Source organism: Mchenga conophoros, linkage group LG12 (assembly GCF_057382185.1).
Source record: "Mchenga conophoros isolate Kocher_MC1m ecotype Shallow Benthic linkage group LG12, M_conophoros_male_GT1.1, whole genome shotgun sequence".
NCBI lineage: Eukaryota > Metazoa > Chordata > Actinopteri > Cichliformes > Cichlidae > Mchenga > Mchenga conophoros.
The window spans coordinates 609,204-626,580 of record NC_140537.1 but is presented as its reverse complement, the minus strand read 5'-3'; the positions used below and the strand labels follow the sequence as shown (position 1 = coordinate 626,580).

Genomic DNA, 17,377 nt, shown 5'->3' with positions numbered 1-17,377 from the left:
AGTGAAGTTCACTGAACTAAAAAATGTGGTTTGATGATTGTTGACATGCTCTCCAAATAGAAGTTTTTCCTCCTAGCAAGGAAATACAGGTGCAGCAGTAATCTCCTGAGGAATCTTCAGAGGCCCAGTGAGAAGCGAGAACCATTCCAGGCATAGCTGACAGCCCAGGCAGTGGTTGAGGTCAAAGGTCGAGCTGGTTGGGGCCCATCATGAGATCAAACTTTGAAGCCACAGCAAGGACCATGAAACTGCGTTGGAATGAGAGCTGTGCCAAGGGGGATTTCCAGAGGCCAACAGAGGAGATTGTGGACAACAGACGGGCACCTGAAGGATGAGGGGAGCGTGCCAAGCTCCATCGACAGCGCAGAGGGAGTCTAAGGATGGCATCATGATTCTGTGAAAGCACAGGAACCAGAAGCTATGGTGGTGATGACAGCAGTTTCCTATGAACATCACCTAATGCTGTGTCACTATACTGTGCATACGATGGAACACTGAAGACTGCTGGGATCATAACAGCAGTAAGATAACTGGACCCAGCACCCTTTCCACAGAGGGGTTTTTCTGCAGAGGATGGACAGTAGAAGAGCCATAAGTATATCCACGACAGAACAAAGGCAGAATCGGCAAATACAGACTATTATGTCTGTTCTCATATGCCAGTACGTCAACACACCCCACACTATATGTGTTCCTGGACCAACTCCCAGGGAAGAACTACTCCATGATATTAGCAGAGAGAGGGGACTTTGCGTCCTCTTCAACAACACCTGCTGCACTTACATACTGGACGATGTACGCTCATTAAACATGACTGACGCCCTGAATGCTTTGAGACAAATCCAGCAGGCCCAAAATCAGGACTATGTAAGTGATACAAGTGACTGGTTTTCTTGGCTATACACTGGCTCCTGGTTACAGGTGCTAAAAGGACTACTCATCGGAGTTGGGATATTTTTACTTTTATTTTGTGTTTTTGTAACGTGTATACTGCCATGTCTAAAACTCATGATTAACCGCATAATATTTTCCACTGTTGCTGCATATACAGCCGTGACAAATGAACATGAAGACTTTGTGTGATTAATGACGATGTGACAGAAAATGTACAACAAGATTTTACATACTGATATCTCACCTAAAGATATACTGACAACAGGAGGGAATGTCAATGGAAAATTGTATTTAGTAGTCAGTATAGTCTTTTAGTGATATAAGTTTGAATATGGTAGAATACTGCATGTAATCATTTGTGTTTAGAAGTATATAGTTGGTGGCATATTGAAAGAATGTCTCATCCTAGGAGGTCTGTAACATTCCAGGGTGTTCTGGCGTTCACCCCCACATCCTAGGAGCATGGGAGAGGTCGTACCTTGTCTTATTGTTTTACGGTAGGATTAACGTAGCTATATCTGTCTAAGTGCTTTTTGTTTAGATGAACTGCTGGACTTTATGGGGTCACACACACACACACACACACACACTGAAGTATAAATAAAACCCGGGGCAGTTTCTCAGTGCGAGTCTCAGTTCTGGAGGCTGCCCTTGCTAGCAAGAAATTCTGCGTGTTTCTCTTCTCTGATTCTCTACTGAAGAAGTGTTTTAGAATACATCTCTTAACAAAGAGGCACCTTAGTCAGTTATGATGTGAGGTAGATAATTGTTAGAAGTAGTCTGCATCAAGCTTAAGGTTGCTCAAATTCAGTATAATGAGATATGGGATGAAGAAAATAAAGAAAATATGTAAACTAATTAAGTGCATAAGAGGCACTTGACCTGCTTGAAAACCTGTCATCCTAGACGAGAAATTGCAGAAATATAGAGCACACCTATACTAACAACTAATAAGCTAAACCCTGTAGACAACAGCTAAAGCTACATAATTGAGAAGCTGAATTAAATATGTGGTCACTGTAAGCTGATGAGCAAGTAATATGTTTGTTTTTTTTACAGCAGGAGCTTCATGAGAATTCAAACATGCAGCTGTCTGTGAGCTCAGTTTTTTTCCCCTCACACTTCTGATTTGCCTTTGGCAGCAGCTTTTTTGCATCCTGACACATGTGTGTAAAGTGTTCATGCTATCAGCAACTTGTTTTGTTTTGTTTTGAAAAATAAATAAATTTGTGACCATACTTGTAGATCACAGTGACACATAATGATTAGGCATATGATTTACTAATGCAGATGAAGTTTATTCTAAAATTTAAGGAGAACAAAGAAGAACAGCATCTTCAGTTGTGTCTTGGCTGTTGTTCTCTGTGTAGTGTGCTGAGTTTTGTTTTTTGTTTTTTTGTTTTTTGACGTGTTGCTTGAGAGAGGAGTACTGTGATTTCTGAAGTAGCTCTCACCATGCGACCTTGATGATGATAAGTTCAGAGCCAGCTGAGAGCTGGGTTGTCTGCTTTGCTTTAGGTGATAAGTCAGAAAAGTTAAAACTTAGTTTCTTGTCTTGAAGGGAAAAAAAGAAAGAAGGAGGTTTTGTGTTTCTCAGCCAAGAACAACTACGATTTCATTTTCTGTTTTTGAGAAAGGAGAATTTATAATAATAATAATAATAATAATAATAATAATAAAACAAAGAGTGATGTTTTGTTTAAGTGGTGAAGAAAGCTAATACTGCAAAATACCAACTAGTGCATGATCAGCGAGCAATAAATGAAATCCCTGAAATGATGCTACCAGTAGTAGCAAATCCCCACTCTCTATGCTGAAGCTTTAAAGAAATCAATGATGTCCTGCCTCCTGCCAGCAGCAGAGACAGTTTCTACTCTACGTAATGACATTTTAGTGACTGGCCACACAGAGGAAGGGTGTAAGCAAAATACCATGGCTGCACTCAAAAAAATGAACTCAGCCTATCTCTGCTTTTACTAAAGTAGATTTTGTTGTTTGTTCTTAATAAACTCGATTTTGCAAAAATCCTTAAAGTGTTTGTGCAAATTTAATGAAATGTTGTTACTTTTTGTTATTACACAAAGTCATTGAACTGTGTCAACGTAACATTGTTGAGTAAATTCACAGGTTTGTCCCTCTGCACATACTGCTGCGTGCAGAGCCCGCCTAAATAAGGGCCAATGCGCATGCGCACCACCCTCTTTCTCAAGCTTGCTATTTCTTCGCCATGTGGACTGGTTCAGCCGCATTTTTGTCCAAAAATCAGGTAAGAAGTCATTTTTCTTGTAAAGCCCGTCTACATATATATGTTCACACGTCAGTTAATGTCGCAAGTGCTACTAAGAAAAGAGTACAGGCAGGGTTTTGCCCGGTAAAGGTTTGCTAACGTGGACTTGCTGCACGTGAGTTTCCAAATGATTTTGGAGGGGACTCCATTGCAATAGCAAAGCTCTGTTTTCAGCCCAAATGTAGTGTAGCGCTAGCGTCGGTATGCGTCGGTACGCGTCGGTACAGGCAGCGCATTCGGTCCGGCACGCACTTTCGCGCCAAGTTTATACTCGGACGCCTGACTGCGTTGCACTTTAGCCAACAACAGTGGAGAAGCGCTCCTCGCTAGCAGACAGGTTAGGGTGTATTTTCTGTCTAATATTTCAGCTTACGTTTTGATGTAGCTTGCAGAAAGCATTTAGTAAGCTGGTGTGAGATGAACTGCATTAATGTTGTACAATGTCCATGGGATTTCTCACTCGACTTTTAATGTCAGATTACACACACATTTACACAATATGCAGTGGTGATGATGTAGATCAATAAATTCATTGTTGTAGCATACAATATTAAAAATAAAACTGATTAATATGAAACATTAACAATGTGCAAATTATTTAGTTTTTTCAGGGACAGTGTAATGAAAATGTCTTTTGTGCTTCTCCCCCAGATACGTTGATGTGGCAGTGCAAATTGTGCAAAAAAGTGGTGTCATCACGAGCTCTGTTATTAAAACACTACAGGTTAGTTCATAGTAGACAGCAGTATCCATGTGCCTATTCTGATTGTGTCTGTGTTTTCAAAACATGGAATGCTCTACATAGCCACTTAAGCAGATCACATACCCAAAGAACTCTAGACAAGTCTGTGAGTTTGGCAACATTTAACTGCCATTTGTGTTCCTGCTGCAACATAGCTTCGGAGCAGGAGTATTTTTCTCACATTAACAACCATCTAAAATGTAACGAGACTGTGCATTGCATGTTTGAGGGTTGTTCTTTCAAAACAAATATCTATGGTACATTCAAGTCTCATCGAAATAGGAAACACAATCCTTATACCTTAAAAGACTTTAAAATCGGTATTGCTAACACTATTGTAGGCCAAACATCAGCTGATGACAGTACAGACACTATTGTAGAAGAGGACATAAGTGCAAATATTGATCACGATACAACTACAAGTGAGACTGAAGATTTGGCAAATGTAATAGAACTTAATTTTGCATCTCTTTTACTTAAGTTGGAAAACTATTTTCATGTTCCCAGCATAGCAATTGACGAGTTGCTTTCAGAATTGCACTACCTGATAAGCTGTGCATCAGTGCCTTTGACAAATCAAGTAATTGTAGACATACTCAAGAATCATAACCTTTGTCTAGACCAGCCTGTTATTGAAGAACTGACAAAGGCAGTTTCTTTTAACCCTTTGTTAAAAGCCATAGAAAAGGACGGCACACTTGCCACTGCCTTCAAACGCAGACAGTATTACAGAAAACATTTTGAAGTAATTGATCCAATTGAATACATTCTCGACTCCCAAAGCAAGAGGACCTTTCAGTATATTCCTATTCTAAAATCATTACAGCAGATATTTAAACAAGAAAACATACTGAACAAATTTGTCACTAGCCACAATCAGAATCCTTTTGTAAATAAGGAAAAGTATACATCATATAAAGATGGTCTACATTTTCAAAATAATGAGTTTTTCTCAGGCGGTGAACTAAGAATCTCTATTTGTCTTTATGTTGATGATTTCGAAATTTGCAATCCATTGGGGACATCACGGAAAAAGCATAAACTTTGCTCAGTTTACTGGATTTTAGGTAACTTGCCACCAGGTAGTCATTCATCCCTCTCTTCTATTTATTTGGCTCTCTTGTGCAAAAGTGAGGACCTTAGGACCTTTGGCTATTCAAAAATATTTGAGCCACTTTTGCAAGACCTTGTCATTTTAGAGCAGCAGGGAGTGTTCATTGACAATTTAGGGGTCAACTTTAAAGGCACTGTCCAATATGTAGTGGCAGACAGCCTCGGAGCTCATGGATTGGCCGGTTTTGTGGAAAGTTTTTCTGGAAATTGAATCAAAAGCTACAAATAGTGACTTTTCTCTGAGAACTGAGGAGCTCCATCGTGTACACATAGTAACTGCACGTGAGACAGGGGTAGCTTGTTGTGGTGTGAAAAGCTCGTGTGTCTTAGCAGACAGTCTGTCTTTCTTCAAGGTCACTACAGGATTCCCCCCTGATCTTGCACATGACCTTTTTGAAGGTATTGTGCCTTTTGAGATAGCTGAGTGCCTTCGAATACTAATAGGCAAGAAGTACATCACTTTTGAAAATCTAAATAGACTTGTTCAGTCATTTCCCTACAAAGGAGGGGATCAGACTAATCGCCCTCAGAAATTGCCTCACAATTTTCTTAGTAAAAAAACTGTTGGTGGCAATGCACATGAAAATTGGTGTTTACTAAGACTTCTGCCACTTATTATTGGACAACACATACCTGAAAACGAACCAGCTTGGGAACTTCTACTAGATTTGAAGGATATTGTTGAGCTTGTTGTGTGTCCTGTTCATAACAGTGACTCAGTTGCATACCTGGAGAGTAAGATTTTAGACCACCATCAAAGGTACAAAGAAGTATGCCCAGATAGAAGACCATTGCCAAAACATCACTTTCTGGCTCATTATCCCTCAATAATTCGCCATTTTGGTCCACTTGCCTTATTATGGACAATCAGATTCGAGGCAAAGCACACATTTTTTAAAAAAGTTGCTAGACACACAAACTGCTTCAAAAACATAACCCTGTCTTTGTCAACCAAACACCAGCTCATGATTGGCCATTACATGCATTCATCAGGCTGTAGCAAAGCCACTTTTGAGGTTTCACGAGTCTCGGCAGTCCCAGTAGAACTTCTCAAACGTGAAATTGCACATTGTCTTGCTGAAAAGTACCCTGACACAGCTGTAGTTAGCCTTGCCCAGAGTGTGTCTGTTGGAGGCATCTACTACAGGAAGGGCATGTTAATAGTACATGGATCACTGGGGGGTCTGCCAGAGTTTGCTGAAATCCTGCAGATGTGTATTTTGGCAGATTCGTTGGTGTTTATAGTAAAAAAACTGAGCTCGTGGTACACTGAACACTATGGATCCTTCAAAATTGACCCATCTCCAAAGGAAATTTCTCTTGTTGCACATGAGGATCTGGTGGATTGTTATCCACTTTGTGACTACCAAGTCGGAGCTTCTCGCATGGTTACATTAAAGAGATACATACACTGTTCAGGTAATTTTAATGTCCATGTTGCCGATTTAATTTTTGTGCTGTATAGCAGTTCTTCTCAAAGTTTGGTTCTTAAAAATAGTTGGACCAGAACTTAAATCTACTCGGATATGTTTCAAGCCTTGTAAAAATACTAGAAAAAAAATTGTGCTGCAAAATTCTGAATACCACTAAAAAAATGTAACATGTACTGAAGTTTGGGAACCACCTGCTCATGTTCTTGCACTTATTTTTTAGAGTAACAGTTGGAGATTGGGACATCAGAAATGACAGCCCCAACAAAGCTTCTGATAATCCTGGGGGAGAACAACGCACTCAAGTTAACCCTTCCTTTGGGGATACCAAAGAATGTTAACGAGCTCAAAGCGGAGATTGAAAATCAGTGCGGAGTTTCTGAACAGTTCAGATTGCAGTACATGGACACAGATTTTAATCAGTTCCTTAACATGACATCCACATTTGATCTAAAAGACATGGACAAAATAAAAGTGATTAAAACAGGTGTTCCAGAAACATCCACTGGTAGTAATGAAAGCAGTGTGTCCTCATTTAACTTGGGTAGCCCCTGCTCTGGCCACAACCCTGATTATGACACAGATATACTGTCATCGCCAGAATCCAGGTCATCAAGCTCCTCGAGCTCAGCAAACTCCACGCTGCGATCAGAAGCCTGGCCACTGGACTTTCGCATACCTGAGTTTAGCTTCGATGTAGAGCTGCAATTGACAAAAGGCAACCAGGAATTCCAAGCCAATGGAACACTTTTAACCCTAAAACCAAAGCTCAAGTCTGACATTTTAGAGAGCTTGTCTTCAGAAATTATGAAGTACAAAGCTTACCCTTCAGACAGCAATCTTAGTGATGTTTGCCAAGCTTTGGTTGTAAAGCATCCATGCTTGAAAGAGAAGGGTTCAGAAACTGGATTTTCTGCATGGAAGATCAGTTTGAAGTATAAAATGTCAAACTATCGTGGAAAACTGAAGAACTTAGGGTGTAGTGAGTTGGTCATCAATTCTCTCAAAAGAAGAGGGAACAGTAATGTGCATCCCAACCAAGTCAAGAAACCCAGGAGAGCAGAGGTGAATTTCTGCCCTGATTATCCAGCTGGAGAAACCCGAGAGAGTCAGGAAGAAGAAAGGTTGGTGCTGCTTTCAGAGTTCAAGAAGAAGAACAACAATGAAACCATCAAAGCAAAAATGGCCCAAACCTTTCCTCACCGGAGGCAAGAAATTCTTCAGGACATGCCCTTCGTAGCTGACTTTAAAAGCCGATGGCCAGCTCTTTTTTCTCCACGTGAGGTAACTGAATCAGTTGATCTGCAAATGCACTCCACATGCAATATTTTAAACCCATCACGCTAAACATTTGTTTATTTTACAGATAAATGCTGAATTCCAGCGCATCACTACGATCCCGCTAACATCCACATTTATGGCACAGCTGGACAACAACACAACCAAACTGACCAAAGTCTTCAGAAACAAGGGAGGAACATCTGGACGCAAGATCACAGAAATCATGGCTGCAATTGATGAGGTTTGGAATTAATTTTTTTCAATGCTTCATTCCCTCTTTTAATACATATGATTTTGTTGTCTCCTTCTATTGTAAGATAAAGTTTAATGTTGGTATTATGGGATTGTTTATTCTTTGTCCTTTTCATGATAGTGTTGTCACAGTAATAAAGTTTTAAGTTGATTTGGATACTTTATAAAAAAAATTGCCAGAATTAAAAGCTGTTTTTACAGGACAGTAGCGTTTCCAAAACGGGATTTGCCGCGGCTCCCTGGGGAGAATTTTGGCATTTACAGTAGAAAAGCTGAAGCTAGAATAAACTGCCATCAGGCACCTTTCAAACCAAGACGGGATAAAGGGAGGTCTCTGAGCTTAGTACTACAACTGTTTTTTCATTTGTCCTTGCAAAACCTCCTGTTCAAGTCCTCCAAACACACCCACGTCACCCCGCTTCTCTTCCAGCGTCACTGGCTGCTGGTCAACTTCAAGGTTCATTTCAAGATCCTGGTTCTGGTCCTTAGGGCCTTACATGGACAAGCACCATCATACAATGGAGATCTTCTCAGTCCCAACACCCCCAGCAGGTCCCTGAGGTCCAGTGATCAAAGCCTGGTAGTGCACAACAGTCTAAAGACCAAAAGTGACAGATCATTGCTGCTGTGGCCCCCAAACTCTGGAACTCTCCTCCTAAGCCTTAGATCAGTGGACTCAGTGGTTTACTTTAAAAAAAAAATCCTCTGTTCAGGCTGGCTTTGGTGTGACCTCTTGTTCATCCTCTTCCTCACTGGATTCTTCATGCTGCTGTTTTTGGTCGGGTTTCTGTTTTTTTTTGGGATCCTGTTGTTACCTTTTTTTGCTCGTCACATTTTTTCAAATGATAATGTTCCTTCTTTCCTTAATTTTTTTTATTTTAAATTTTGTTGTTCTTCTGTAGTGTGTCATGGACTTTTTTTCTCAAAGCATTATATACATTTATTTTGCTGAAGTTAACTGAAAATGTCTTTAAAGTTTAGCTAAGTAAAATTTGCTTTTATGTTTTACAGAACGACACAGTTGCAATGAGAAGAGTGTGTACGCTGAAAGGACTTGCAGTCTACCTCAATGAAGATCCGAACAGCTTGATCAAAGAATATCAGGCAAGTAATCAAATAGAAACAATTTCCAGTAATAAAAATTTAACTGACGGTAATTTTTCCTCACACACATTCATTAGATTATAACAAAAAGTTAAAATTAGAACATTATTGGAGATATAAAAGCACAAGCTTATGCGGGAGTGACCCTTGCCATTACAGTTGGGGTGTAATGTGGGCTGAGTGTACTGTCTTTCTGCTTTGTTGTTCTGCCGTGTAATCTAGATGATGGACCAACACCTCTCATCTCGCTGTGAGCTGTCTACTGTTTTGCAGCTTAAAGGGATATTCCACCCCAAAGTGAAAATTGGTCTATTACCATATTACCCAGAGTAAGATAAGTGAGAAAAAATAATTTTGTAACCAGTGCAATAATTCTCCTGATCCGGCAGCAGTCTATTTGCTTTTGCCTAGCATTTAAAAAATGGAGTGAATGGGAACTATAAGCATTTTGGTTGCAAATGACTCTTTAATGGTACGAATTATTCCTGGTGAGCTCAATAATCATGTCGACTTTAAATGAAAAGTAATAAGTAACTTGAAGGATTTGGAGGAGTAGATTTAGACTTGGGAATACATTATGGTTACCACATACAACACTGTAAGCCGCCGCTGCATAGTGCATGGATATTCGAATATGTGTTTATTTATGGAAACCAGAGGCTTTTTCAACCACTGTTGTTGTATCCAAGTGCTATGCCATGGCGGGTTACAGGGTGCTTTGGCGTAACCGTAATGTAGGCCCAAGTCTAAATCGCCTCCTCCTGCAAATCCGTCGTGTTACTTTTTACTTTTCATTTGCAGTCGACATGATTATTGAGCTCACCAGGAACAATGGGTATAAGATCAGAAATGTACTGTGCTGGTTACAAAATGCTTTTTTCTCACTTATCTAACTCTTGGCAATTTATGGTAATAGACAAATTTCCACTTTGGGTGGAATATCCCTTTAATTGATATGAAACCCTGCAACTTGTATTATTATGTTTATTTACTTATTAATTTTTTTAGGATGTGGACTTCCATGAGGCCGAAAGTGAAATGGAGAAGACGCTCATTGGCATCTACGTCATCAAACCAGAAGGAGAGCGTGACCTTGACCCGGCAGAAGACATTGGTATCATAATTGAGGGTGTCGCTGTGCTCAGAGATCTTCCTGATGTTGCCACTGCTGTTGTGTTGTTGTTCGGCCTGATCTACACTTTAAACATGAGCTACCCATCCAACCTCAGGTACACTTTTGAGTTTTTTCAGAAAGTACTGATGGGACTTGATGCTAAGAAGCTATCAAACAAAGTTCAAGTGCTCAGAAACAAACTCCTTGAATAAAGAGGAGGAAGCGGGAGGCCCTTATTGCTTAACTTAGTTTGAATGCTTTACGTTCAGGTATAGTTAAGTTGTTCATAAACACTTTTTTTTCATTGTCAGTACTGTTTCTTGGGAACATTCACCAGTTTTAGAGAACAATAATGTTCATTTGCATTTTAGCAAAATACTGTTACTTAAAAAATTGGTGTTGCACTTCTTCTACTGCTACTTGACAACATACAGAAAATGACAGACATTTTTAAAAAGTTCTAGCGGTTAGGCCGCTGTGATTTGATATTTCAAAGAATGTGACATTTGGCAGCTGTCTGCAACTTGGGATGTAACCATAACTTGAAAAACTGAGTAGCACTGTTTTACAGTACAGTTTTTGAACAAAACAGCCAATTTTCACTGTTTTAAATGAGTTTAGTTTGCTCTTTCATGCTTATCAGTGTTTGAAAATAATTCCTGAAACGTCCTGTAAAATGTAGGATTTTTTTTGATAATTTGGATGCTTTCTGGACCAGTTGAAAGACAAGTTGGTTAGCACTTCACTGATCTTTGAAGTAAAATATTGTTTTATGCACAAAGTATTTAGTTAAAGTTGTAACAAGTTGTCTGCATTGATTGCACTTTGTGTTAAGCTACGGCTCTACAGTCTTTTCGGTCTGTCAACAAGTATTTAATATGCACTGAATGTGCTTAGTAAAGACAGGACTTTGTTGGATCATTTTTTTTAATCATTTTAGTTTGACGACAAGTTGGTTAGCACTTTATACTGATCTACATTTTCTGCACAAAATATTCACTTGGAATTTGTAACAAGTTGCATTGATTGCACTTTGTGTTAAGCTGTTGTGCTTGGAAAAAAGTATTTTATATGCACTGAATGTGCTTATTAAAGGCAGGATTGTGTTTGATAATTTGGGTGCTGTCTTCATTTCTTCCTAAAAGATCTCCCTAAGATTTACTTAAAAATGTTATGTCAAGTGGTTCCACATAACTGCTTTAAGTAACTTTTAAGAAACTTTGCTATTTTGTATGGAAGTAACCAGTGTAAATGATTTATTTGTAATTGTATTGAATAGAAATTACTTAACAATTTTATATAATTCAAAAGTAACAAAGTTATGTAGCAGCTACATAACAGTTTTACAAAGATACTACCTAACCAGGTTATGTCCTTCTAAAGCAGAAAAGTTATGTACCAGCTAACTAACAGTATTACAAAGATATTGCCTAAACAAGTTATGTAGGCTTAAAGCAACAAAGATAAGTATCAGCTAAGCATTGCAATTAAGTTACATTTAGCCAATACACTTACGTAAATCTAACTTAACAGTATTGAGTTCAAACTAAGTAACAACATTTCTTAAAAGTTACTTAAAGCAGTTGTGTGGAACCACTTGACATAACTTTTTTAAGTAAATCTAATGTTTTATTTTTTTGAGTGTGTGTTACGTCACTTGGCTGAGTTAAGGCCACAAGGTATCTTTAAATAAACTCTAATTATGAAGTCACATACTTAGAGCACACCCTCTCAGGTGAAGGCAGAAAGCTACTAAACAAAGGAACAGAAGCTATACAAAATGCGCCACAGCCACAAAACTAGGCATTCATAAGATTTCCAGATGGAGAAGTTGATTCGTCATTGTGGCTGAACTGTGACTCTGCAGAAAGCTGGCAACCTCTGTGCACCTGTGGCCATGGACATGATTGGGACATGTGAATTCAATGAGTTGGAGATGGGTAAATGAATACTTTTGACAATATAGAGTATGTATGTGAATAAAGAATGCATGTACATGAGACTGAGATAATTAATTTTGGCCCTTATCCGTCCCTTATTTATTCCAACATTTTTGCACCACTGAGATATAAATTTTACTGTAGGGTCTTTAACTTTCAATATCAGGGCATAAGGACCAGGTGGTTGGTACATAAGAGATAACACAATTTTTTTTCAGTTTTCTAATTAGTATGTGCAAGGCTAAAGGCCTTTAAACACCCAACAGATTGCAGAACTATATCTGAATTTGCCATGTAATGGAATGCATTGTATTTTTGCTGAAAATTCATCATCAAAAAATGCACTGTGAAAAAAAGTTTACGTCAACTGACGATAAGCTGGTCGTGAGCTTTCTAAACAAGAAAAGGAAGAAACAGATTCTGGGTCTATCCAATCCTCTCAAGGCAGCAGCAACAGGGAAAATGTCATGGCTTGATCCACGATCTGAAGCTTTCATATATATTCAGGATGCCAATGGGGCAATTTCAGCTCTTATTGGGACCACATTGACTGAGGTAAAGTATTATTTTACTATTTCCATATCAGTACTAGCGCATGACTTGAGTTAGGAGTGCACTTGTTGCCAGATGGAGGGATCTAATTGGTCGCATCTGTTTATTTGGATCCGAAAAAAATATATCTATACATGTATATATATGTATATGTATACCACGTCAACTGGAAGAGACTTGGTGGACCATCTGCATCTACAGGTCAAAGGTCAGTCCTTCGAGGACACCAATATTCACATTTTGGACAAAGAAGACAGATGGTTTGAAAGAGGAGTGAAAGAAGCCCTTTGTGTCCACTGTCTGCCATCTATAATCCAGTTCTGAGATCCTTTCCCAGACGCCTTAATGCCCACTCACATCCCGGGACTTCTGACCTCAGGAAATCACATGATAGGGTGGGGCTAGGTTTCACAATGAGCTCACCGAAAACCTTAGCTGATTGTGAACTACACCCATTTTCACACCTTGGCTCATGTAATTAGGTAGGGGTTCATTAGGGGGTCCATTGTCCCTCTCTGGGGGGCACTCCCACATGGCTTAAATCTGGGACTCTCCAACATTTGACTCTAGAACTGAAGAAGCTTCTCAGATAAGAGGTAAAATGTCTTCAAGCAACTCAAAGAAGTCCAGACACTTTTTTTTCTTTCCAAGCTCCTTAGACTACGATGACCTGGATGACTGAGAACCTTCACAGACAAAACCAACACTAGCTCCTTAGGATGTTTTACCAGTCGGTGGTTGCCGGGGTACTGTTCTATGCTGTGGTGTGCTGGGGGTGCAGCACAGCAAAGAAGGACTCATCCAGGCTGGAAAAACTAAACAAAGGCTAGCTCTGTAGTCGGCATGAAGTTGGACACTCTGGTGACAGTAGCAGAGAAAAGGACATTAAAGAAACTGATGGACATTATGGACAATGCTGGGCATCCTCTGCACACGGTCGTAAATAATCATAGTAGCCTATTCAGCAACAGGTTGCTTCTCCCAAAGTCAAGAAGCAACAGACTTAAAAACTCCTTTGTCTCACACGCCATCAGACTGCTTAACTCCTCACTGGAGGAGAGAGAGAGAGGAAACGGGGACAAAGGAGGGTTGGGAACAACTGACCTGTAGTGCTTTTTTCCTTGTGCTATATTTGCAATATATTTCTTACATCCGACTGTGCAATAATCATTGTGCAATAGACTCACTCAAATGTGGAATCCACTAGTATTCCTATTTATCTCTATTATATAGTCTGTATTTATATATGTGTATATATGGTATAATTATGCTTATATCCTTACTCTCATTCCCCTTTATTGTGTCTGTAACATGCAACTTCTGTCGGTGCTGTGCTACTGGAAACTCAATTTCCCGGAGGAACCCACCCGTGAGATTAATAAAGTTTCATCTAATCTAATATAATAACACTAGTCACTTTTCTCAGAACAGACTCACCAATAAACATACAGCATTAATTGATATGATTGGATGGCCGAAGTATTAATGAAGAGGGCTGTTCTATTCACAACTGTTTACAAAATTACTACAATATTTAAATACATTTGTTTTCAAGGTATTTGGAATGCAATGTTTCATACTAAAGTATTTATAATTATCATTTCCAAACTGCCCTGGTGATAATTAAAATGTTACTCTAAAACAACACACTGACACAGGTGAGCACATCTAATCTATAATCACTTTTAAAGCACATATGAATTGGCATTAGAGATGGGGTTATAGCTATAATACAGCTATTGCACACATATTTTCTCCTGAGAGATTTTTTTTTCTAGTGCCCAAAAGTTTCCGCAAAGTTGGCAAGTTGTTTTATTTGGTCACTCTGCATTGAGTGACGCCTCCACAACATTTTCTTGGCTTTCAGATCCTTGGGGAAAACAGGTACACAGGGTAGAACAGGTTTTGGGCCTATAAGAACACCGTTCAGTGTCTTGGTACTTCCACTCAAAGGGCAGGAAGAGTTAGAGCTAACCCCAATATCTGGTATGGGAATATGAGGATTCAAACGAGGTAGGTATCCAGGGCGTGTGTGGGCAATGTGATCCAGAAGAAGAGCTCCTGAGCCTCTTCGCTCCAGCCCTGTAGTGGCTCGCCTCTGGGCCGAGCTCTCCAAGGACTCCCTGGATCCCGACAGATTGGAGGCTCTGCTGGTGACCAGCTTGTGTCTTTCCGCTGCCAATCCAGCACCACCACTGCTCTTTGAGGTTCTGTCTCTGCTGCTGAATTGCTGCAACTGAGAGTCAGAACTGTAGTGGGCAATACCAATGTTCCGCCGACGCACCACATTTTGCAGACTGGAAACATTCATCTGTGTAAGACAGTCAGATGAATCTTCATCTGCAGGTCTGGATTCATGGGAAAAGGCAAGACTATCTTGAAGCAAGTTTGGGTGTGAAACAGAATATAATGAACTTGCAGCACTGTCATATGACATCTTTCTGCCAAAGCCTTTTTTCCCACCACCTCCCCTGTTGTCATTTCCTGATAAGATCTCTAATGCTTTCACAAGTCCTTTTGCATCTTTGAAATCAATGCTCTGGTGCCGTGAAATAGCAGGAGGATGTTCTTCGACTCTGAAAGACAGCACCTCCTCCGGAGTAATTTCCACTGGTTCCTCAGTCAGAGAGGACGCCTGACTCTGCTGGAGCAACAGGGAAGGACTTTTGGACCAGGCTTCTGAGTGTAGCTGATGGAAGTTAGGTCGCTTATCCACATCGGGAACACGTAGAGGACTTCGATGTTGCATTGGTGAACCTGGTTGAAATCTGATCAGGCCATGCCCTAAGCCTAAACACTGGGGATCCTTGAGGGCACGAAGGGGGCTGCCAGGTTGAGGAGAGGTTTTTGCTGAAGAGCCCTGAGGAGGCGTTCGTAGCTGGACCTCATATGGCGACATGTAGCAAGATGCTGGTAAGTAATGCAGACTCTCTTCAACTTCAGGAGATGGAGGAACATTAAGGTACTGCTTTGTCACCTGATGGCCAGATGGCAGTTTGTTGGTGGTGATGATGATAACTTCCTTACCCTTGGCTTTACAGGCATCTAAGAGTACACTAAGAATGTCCCTGTTACCAGAATTAACTGCATAAACTAACGCAGATAAACCTCCATGATCCTCCAGGGTTGGATCAGCTCCGCTGTTAAGAAGAAGTGACAGAATTTCAGCTCCCATTTGTTGAAGACATGCATGCATTAGAGCCGTTTTCCCAGTCTTGTCTTGGATGTTTGGATCAGCACCATTTTCAAGAAGATACCTTGTAGTAAAAGTAAAGTAAGGTAAAGTAAAGTAAAGGGTACATTTATTTTATCAATTATCTAGAAGATATTAATGCTCAACAAAAATATATAAAACTTACCGAACCATCTTGTGCTGGGGTACACTCTGTGAATCTGTATAGCATGTCTTGCAGGCTACCATAAGTGGTGTCTCACCATGCTCATTACTCTCATTAATGTAGGCTCCTCCTTCCAGGAGCAGCCGAGTCAGACGTAGCCGGCATAAATATACAGCCTTCAACAGGGAATTGCCATCTGTTCGAACCTCTGTTGACTCATCCATTGTGAGGACCTTTGATGAAACACTGTCACTTCATTGTCTGAAGGTGCACCCAAAACATCCCTGCAACAATGTAAGAAGTTTTTAGGTCTCCATCAAGTGGGCAGCTGTTGGAAGCTTTACACTGTGGGTCCCAAACCATATCTGAGCATCACATTACCCATAGAAACCATTTGTTTGATATAGTGTTTTCTTGTTTGACAGTGCATTCAGATATTCGAAACCAGTCACTCTTTCACTATTTTATATTGCAGCCTTACACTAAAGTTGGCTTTAGTGTGAGGCAAAATTAAGCATTTGCTTAATTTTGGGAAAATTAATTCTCCCTCTCTTACACACACGTTGGGTATTCATATCTTGTGGGGACATCTAATTGACATAATGCTTTCTGTAGCCACTTACCCTACCCTTAACCATGAAAAATGAATGCCTAACCCTTACCCTATACCTAACCATAACCCAATTGTAACCCTGTCACTAAAACCACATTTTGAGTCTCAAAAACGCCTTCAAACTTGTGTGGACCAGGATTTTGGGCGCCATAAGGCCTGTTGGGCCCCACAAGTATAGTAAACTTCCAATTTTTGGGCCCCAAAAAGATATGAATACAGACAGACATAGTATTTATCTTCATAAAAACTATGTTTTTTGGAAGAAACAGGTAGTGCTCAACTTTTCACTCTTACCACAGTGCAAATTGGAGTGCAACAACTTTTTCCATGTATGTTAAAACACTTGTTATGTTAAGCTGCCAGAAGTGCACCTCATCTTTAAACCATGCTGAGGTAGGCTTTAGCCCACTCATGACCCTGAACAGAGAAGGTGCATTGAAACATTGATGGGTGTCTCCATAGCAGTATTTGATTAACAAAATAAATGGCTGTAGAAGAATCACAGCACAGTACGATTGTTACCTGGGAAAGTTCATATCCCACCAAAATACTGCATTGAGTTCAAGCTGAAAGCTGTCTTGTAGATGACCTGCTCCAACAATTACTTATTCTTTCCTAAATGAACCTGTACAGCTCTACATTGTTGTACATTTCATAGAGTTAGAACACTGAATGCCTGTCAGAGATTTATTTTACTGTCTGTGTTTCTTTCTATGG

The 17,377-nt window shown here is 39.9% G+C and overlaps 2 protein-coding genes across 3 annotated transcripts; one reads left to right on the top strand and one right to left on the bottom strand.

Annotated features, from left to right (window-relative positions):
* Positions 1 to 3,699: 3,699 nt before the first annotated feature.
* LOC146561827 (uncharacterized) lies at positions 3,700 to 11,331 on the top strand. Of its 2 annotated transcripts, none has more exons than XM_085293220.1 (5): positions 3,700 to 3,905; positions 6,690 to 7,750; positions 7,833 to 7,988; positions 9,011 to 9,103; positions 10,112 to 11,331. In XM_085293220.1, the coding sequence occupies exons 2-5, from the start codon at positions 6,719 to 6,721 to the stop codon at positions 10,427 to 10,429; spliced, it is 1,599 nt and encodes a 532-aa protein (XP_085149346.1). In that variant the 5' UTR covers positions 3,700 to 3,905; positions 6,690 to 6,718; the 3' UTR covers positions 10,430 to 11,331. The 2 variants fall into 2 exon arrangements, with proteins under 2 accessions (XP_085149346.1, XP_085149347.1); XM_085293221.1 differs by lacking the exon at positions 3,700 to 3,905 and adding an exon at positions 5,716 to 6,455.
* Positions 11,332 to 14,483: 3,152 nt separating this feature from the next.
* ankrd34bb (ankyrin repeat domain 34Bb) lies at positions 14,484 to 16,271 on the bottom strand. The gene is made up of 2 exons (XM_085293057.1): positions 16,069 to 16,271; positions 14,484 to 15,966 (listed from the first exon to the last, which is right to left on the bottom strand). Exons 1-2 carry the CDS (start codon positions 16,269 to 16,271, stop codon positions 14,484 to 14,486), a joined length of 1,686 nt encoding a protein of 561 aa, XP_085149183.1.
* Positions 16,272 to 17,377: the final 1,106 nt, after the last annotated feature.

Excerpts from the sequence above, each read along its gene's own strand:
- LOC146561827 (XM_085293220.1), top strand. The coding sequence starts at position 6,719 with ATGACAGCCCCAACAAAGCTTCTGATAATCCTGGGGGAGAACAACGCA. Across the intron at positions 7,751-7,832 it reads CTCTTTTTTCTCCACGTGAG|ATAAATGCTGAATTCCAGCG; the intron begins GTAACTGAATCA and ends TTTATTTTACAG. Across the intron at positions 7,989-9,010 it reads TCATGGCTGCAATTGATGAG|AACGACACAGTTGCAATGAG; the intron begins GTTTGGAATTAA and ends TATGTTTTACAG.
- ankrd34bb (XM_085293057.1), bottom strand. The coding sequence starts at position 16,271 with ATGGATGAGTCAACAGAGGTTCGAACAGATGGCAATTCCCTGTTGAAG. Across the intron at positions 15,967-16,068 it reads CCCCAGCACAAGATGGTTCG|GTATCTTCTTGAAAATGGTG; the intron begins GTAAGTTTTATA and ends TTTTACTACAAG.